The 6423-nt window shown below is 40.5% G+C and overlaps 1 protein-coding gene across 3 annotated transcripts in view; it reads left to right on the top strand.

Annotated features, from left to right (window-relative positions):
- The first annotated feature begins 1031 nt into the window (after window positions 1–1031).
- Window positions 1032–6423, top strand: part of sema6a (sema domain, transmembrane domain (TM), and cytoplasmic domain, (semaphorin) 6A) — a 44917-nt gene continuing 39525 nt past the window's right edge. For all 3 annotated transcript variants that reach the window (XM_015052597.1, XM_015052596.1, XM_015052595.1), the window contains exons 1-3: window positions 1032–1248; window positions 1948–2036; window positions 5054–5271. In XM_015052597.1, coding sequence (XP_014908083.1) covers window positions 1047–1248; window positions 1948–2036; window positions 5054–5271 — 509 coding nt within the window. In that variant the 5' untranslated portion in view covers window positions 1032–1046. The remainder of the gene's footprint in view (window positions 1249–1947; window positions 2037–5053; window positions 5272–6423) is intronic.

Here is a 6423-nt window from a genome sequence, read left to right as displayed (position 1 = left end):
GGGTACTCGGTATAAAACAAGAATATAAATGATTTTTTTAGCACTGTGGGGGTTCAGGGACTAGCTAGGTACTTGTGAGTCCGCACTGCTAGTGAAAATTTTACAGCATCATCTTGTCACGTGAAGTTCTAGATGTAGTTACTTAAGCCATTTTGAGTCAAATTAGAAAGTTGAGAGTATTTGAGTGATGGATTTTTTCCCGTTGTATTTAATATTGTCTTTCATACGCTGCGGTTTTAAGGAACATTCTGACAACATCTTGTAAAGCAAAGTTAGTGTGTGTAACATGCATCAGAGGAAAAACGCCAAACATTCCTCTGTTTTTCCTCCGAGCCTGAAATTTGTTTCCTATTAGGGTCTTTGAAAATGCATCAGTAGTACTATGGTAACTGAAATAATAATTTGCCTCTGACTTTTCTGTTATTCCTTTTGTTTCTTGTTTAGTTTCTTTCAATATGAATGTGATTTATGAAAGGAGGAAACCAGAATGAGTCAACCCTCTTTGTTGGTGGAATGTGACCCACATGCTGCAAAAGACATCCAACCCTCGTTCATATTTATTATCATCCGATTTATGACACTATTGATGATCTGTCCCTTCTGGTTTCGCACACATGGTAGATGCCAAGCCGGAGCAGTTAATATGTAGCAGAGCTACTTGGGAAAGAGCTGGAAGCTCTGAGTAATCATAAGGGTTCCTCTCTCTGCTATCCTTTCAATTATGTCGTTTGAGTTTCCACTGTGGTAAGGACCAAGCCAGGCTGAGGTCATTCTGGTGGCGCATTGTGTTTGGGCAGTCGTGTGTGTTTGCGTGTCCATGAAAGTGTGTGACTGTGGCTTAAACAAGGGAGTGTGGGGATTCTGTATTTTATTCGTAGATGTGCAACATGTTTAAGTTTTGTTTGTTGTTTTGTTGAGGAATTCCTTCAGTTTGTGTGACTCGTCCATTTTCCAGGTCTCAGGCCTCTGAAATATGTTGGTGTATCCAACCGCAGAGGGCAGGAATCTCTTTGTTACTGAATGCTTTTTTATTTCCTCTCTTCTTTATGGCTCTCTGTGTCTTGCTCTCTTTATTCTTCTCCATCTTTCCTCCTCATTGCACTTTCTACCTCTGCATTCCCTGTCCAGACGGCAAGCTGTACTCAGCCACCGTAACAGACTTCCTAGCGATCGATGCGGTCATCTATCGTAGTCTTGGCGACAGCCCGACTCTTCGCACTGTCAAACACGACTCCAAGTGGCTGAAAGGTGAGTTGAGGACATGGGAACTCACTTGTTGCTGGCAAAAAAAAAAAAAATGTTTTCAAAGATGCATCACCATGTGTGTTGAAACTGCAGAATTGGCATAAGCAGGTTTCATATATCAGTATATCCCATTGATATGATTGGGATGATTTCTTTTATTTTTACGTTAAAAAATATGTGGCTGTCTTTTATATATATTTTTTTCTTCATTATCTAACATTCATTTAAACAGGTAAGCTGATTGAGAACAAAATTCTCATTTTCAACAATAACCTGTGTTGAGTATTCGTATGCATGCCATGAAACTGCTGTATCTTTGCTCAGGTTTATCGTATCATCAGAACCTTGTTCCTGCAGGTCTGACACTAGATCAGTGCAGAACCACTTATGCAGATACTCCTCATTCTGCTTGAAGTTGATCCATTTTGCCATCCTGCTCCGACTGAAATTGTTCTGCCCCCAGGGTGAAACAAGCACCAGTCCAGTCTGTCAAAACCCAAAAGGGAGGCAGTCTTTTCTCACATGCAAATTGTTTTGCTCGCATAAAGGATAATAGAGTGAGGCTCTCAAGACCGACGATCGCTGCTTCTCCGCATAATACGACAGATATTCTGTTTGCTGTGAAATATGGTGTCAGAACTATTCTGTCGTGGCAAAACATCACTTTGACTTCTTTTCTTTTCCTCTTTTGCTCCCCTGCAGAACCGTACTTTGTCCAGGCAGTCAATTACGGAGACTTCATCTATTTCTTCTTTCGGGAAATTGCAATGGAGTACAACACAATGGGAAAGGTAAGCACAAGCCCAGTTCTTCTGTTATTGTTTGAACTCTAATCAGAGGTGACTTCCTATTTACTGGGAGAATGAGGAAGCGCCTGGGGAGGCCAACAGGATATGGGTGTATCACATATTGGGAAGGAGGCTTTCAGGAGTTGCTAAGTGGCAAGAACATATTTTAGAAACAACGGACAGGATACAGAACTTAAAATAGAACCAGAAAAAACAAAATCTATCGATGTCTGGAAGATCTATTTTGGAGGCTAAATATATCCCTCCTATTGCACGTCCGCATCTGTTCTGCAGTGCTCCTGTTTGACATCTTGTCTCAATGTTTCCCATGAGAAATTCCTCCCAAGCGCCGCAGAGTAAAAACTTGGAGGGGAACAGGAAAAGGCTGGTGAAGAAGAAACAGCAGCAGGAGATTTTTCTTGGGGTATTACACCAGCGGGACGAGAAATTTCTTCTCTAATCATCTCATTTCAGTTTTGGATCAAGCAATGAGAGAGTTTAACGAAGCAGCAGGTAGAAGTGAAGACGAGCATGTACTTTGCTGAATAAATTAAAGGGAATATAAGAGAGAACGGTATGAGAGCAGATCTGAGGCGATGCAAAACACAGAAGTAATGGATTCAGTGCCAGAAACGACAGCCATGTGTTATATAGAGCATGAATACAGATCGAGCCTCTCAATCTGCTGGGTGTTTTGAAAGCAGCGTCAGTGTAATTATGCAAGTGGTGGGAGATCTGATGGAGCAGAGAGCAATTTAACATTCAGTGGATGATATCTCCCCATTATTTCCCAACAGAATGGCCTTCTCTGACAATGTAAAGAATCGCTTGTGCAACGTGGCACAACTGATAAATCTGCTGTGGAGGAATAAAATAAAACAAAAGGAAATATATTTCTTAACATCGATATAGGCTTGGGGTGAACAAATTAGGATGTAAATCTGGAATAATGCAACCTTCAGCTTGACACTCTCACCTGTTCAGCATTTTCTGTTGCCACACACTGAAGCAGCCCTGGGTGAGGCTCGCTGCACGGCCAAATCTCTCATTCATATATCTGTATGTGGGTCAATGTGAGAACGGAGGGTTCTGGTGTTTGCATAGCCGTGAGTGTGTGTGTGTGTGTGTGTGTGTGCGCGTTTAAGGATCTGGTTTAAATGCATGTTTGCACCCGTTCACACTGTCAATTTCGGGCCATGGTTGGAGTTATAGCTGTTAACTATAGTGTGACAACAGCTAATTACAACACTGGCTACCAAATCTAACAGTACAGCTGTAATTACAGTTTTTGGCTCCTATTTAATGCTGTATGGTTAAAACTTTCTGTTGCCAGGTGCTGACTAACTAAACATATGGCACACCAATTTACTGCAATGAAACACCAGGCTAAGATGTGGCTATCATTAGAAGAGTTTTCATCACGGTGTATATTGGGTTCTTTAAGGGGCAGAAACACCAAATACGGTATAAAATAAATATTTATGCTCGGTGTCTTAAATGAATTTTCCATTCTGTCTGTCATGTCAATAACAATAATGCTTTGGAAGGCCTCTTGAATTTCACTGACTAATTACGCCGAAGCTGTTTCCTTGTTCAATATTCCTCCTCTTGCCAGTTTTTTCTGAAGGAATCTCTAAAATACTCTTGTTGAAAATGATAAATACTTTCTAGTTAAAATTTTCCATTTCTTTTTGATTTAAGGACCACAATAGATAAGGAAACATGTAACTATAGCACTATACTGCTAATAGTTTTAGGTTACGTTTCATTACATCCCATTTTTAATACAAATAATTTTAATATGTCATTGGAACACCTTAACAGTTACAACATCTTCAATTCTTCAAGGAAAGATGCTTATAGGACTTACAAGTCAGTTTATGCTGATGTTTGATTGTTCCTCCAGAAAAGGACATGTCCAACATGTCTTGTCCAACATCAGCTTTGACACTGATGGTGGACAAGAAGGCTGGTCTCAGAGTCTCTGCTCTAGTTTATCTCAAAGTGCGCTGTCATGGTTGAGGTCAGGACTCTGCAGGCTTGTCAAGTTTCTCCACCTATGTTCTCATATTCTCATGGACTTTGCTTTGTGCACTGGTGTTCCTGTTGGAACTGTTGGGGAAATGCCCATAAAGTCAGACATAAAATCATCTAGTACGTTGCTGTTGCATTAGTAGCTCCATTCACAAATGTTTGTAGAAGCAGTTTGCATGCCAAAGTGCTGGATTTCACATACCTGCAGCCAGGGGAGTGGTTAGAACATCTGAGTAAAATGATAGAGGGCTGAGTGAATATTTTTGGCTATACAGTACAAGTTAATCCTGCACCTAATTATTCATCTGTGACAGAAGTTTCTGTAAAAGGGTTTTGATTTGTGGAACCATCCTTTCCAGTCTACCTCACTCTTTTCTAATGAATGCTTGGATCGACCCGAGCTTCACCTGACATGGGATCAAGTATCCTCAATGTTTTTTTTCTCAAAATCTAATTATATGGTGAAACTGCAAAAGAGGAGCTGAAAAGAACAGCTAATTATTCCCAGTGTTATCCAATGTGCAGCTTCAGCTGGGTGTGCTATAAAGGTTTCACCAAGAAAAAAAAGACAAAGTGTCACAAACACTGCATAATTTTTTAAATTTTAAATTTTTTTTCTGGTTCTTCCTGTAAAATTCAATCAACTATGTATTATGGAAACATAATGCTTATTTTATTCATGCTAAAATACCGAGTTTCTCACTTAGTGGAACGAGAACAAGTAGAAGGAATTGGATTGTGCTTCAATCAAATATAGGATAACAACCAATATTGGTTATTGTTACTAACCGTTCCAACCGTAACATTGGTTATCTTCATAATCAATGTTCATAATTGGTTATGAACAGTGCAAATCACAGTTTCCTTCTTACTTAAACCTGCTAATTATGACTCTTACATGCCTATAAGTGTCCATGTACACCACTTAGAAATTAAGATGTGACTGACAAAGATGCCATAGGATTTTAAATGTATGACTCCACCAGGTGGTGTTTCCCCGGGTGGCGAGGGTTTGCAAGAATGACCGCGGAGGTTCTCCTCGCGTCCTGGAGAAGCAGTGGACGTCGTTCCTAAAGTCCCGCCTGAACTGCTCCATCCCTGGGGATTCCCACTTCTACTTCAACATCCTGCAGGCCGTCACGGACGTCATCCACATCAACGGGCGGGATGTGGTGATGGCCACTTTCTCCACGCCTTACAACAGGTATCCTGAATAACTAGGAGGCTCATCTCAGATCGGTGTGAACACGCCAGAAGCTGATTTTCATTGTTCCAGCTCTTATCCTGGTTATCTTTTTCAGTTAGAAGTACTTTCTAAAAACATTTTGACAGCCTGACCTTTATTAACGTCGGTAGAGCTGCTGCGCCTCTCGGCGACACGTACTTTCTGAGCGTTACAGGGCACACATTTACATCTCCTGTCAAAACAGTCTCGCCGCCCTTTTGACTTGCTGGCCTTAAATCTTATTTTCCGTTTCTGTTTCATGTTTCTAACTGTTCTCGAGGGCCATGGGAGTTTTTAATCTAAATTGAAAATTACCACAGAAGCACAGAGCTCGTCTGATAGCTCATACATATTGTAATTCTCTATTTTATGGCCGCTTTTTAAGCAGATAAGACAATTACTTGTGACAATGCAATTGAGCATGGTTAATGAACATTATAACCCAATGAAGCGGCACTTCTGAAACATTTCTATAAGGTTCCAGCATTCATTTTCTGTTTCATAGTTGGGGAGTGAGATTAGTGTGCAGACAAGACTCCGAGTTTGTCTGTCTGCCCACCTCGTTCTCAGTCTCTCCTCCTCGTCAGCTGTCTGGTAAAAAAATGAATATAATGGTCCTGCTTTCTGCACATATTCAATAGCGACAGCAGTTACTGTAATTTAGCAGCTGAGCAGAGAATTAACAGCTTTCTGACCTTGCTCTCTATAATGCTGCCCTTGTGTATTCTCGTCTCCCCAATGTCTACGAGACGAGTTTAGCTCATGATGCAACGCCGAGAAAATTCAACCAAGGAAAAATGGTGGAAAAACGGATTCTCTCAAGTTTTTTTCTTATACTTTTGAATGCAGTTGGATAAAGAAATAGAGAAATGAGTCACTGATCAGCTATGCATTGATTCCACACAAAGGCAGCTGCTGCGCCGCTATTTGAAGATGACGATTCTTTTCCCCATTTAAAAAAAGAGAGGCAGTAATAAAATTATTTGTTGTTCATGGATGGAGCTCAATAGTGGATTTGTAATGAACTTCAATGTCATAAGGAAGGAGTTTGGGGAAACCCAGTCTGTAGGCCAACGATTAAAGAAAAAAAATTATTACAGCAGACTTTAAAAATCCTGAATAAACTTGTTA

This window comes from Poecilia latipinna, unplaced genomic scaffold, assembly GCF_001443285.1.
Source record: "Poecilia latipinna isolate Pla-1442-1.1 unplaced genomic scaffold, P_latipinna-1.0 Scaffold1121, whole genome shotgun sequence".
NCBI classification, from domain to species: Eukaryota; Metazoa; Chordata; class Actinopteri; order Cyprinodontiformes; family Poeciliidae; genus Poecilia; species Poecilia latipinna.
This window is presented reverse-complemented; position numbering and strand designations above follow the sequence as displayed.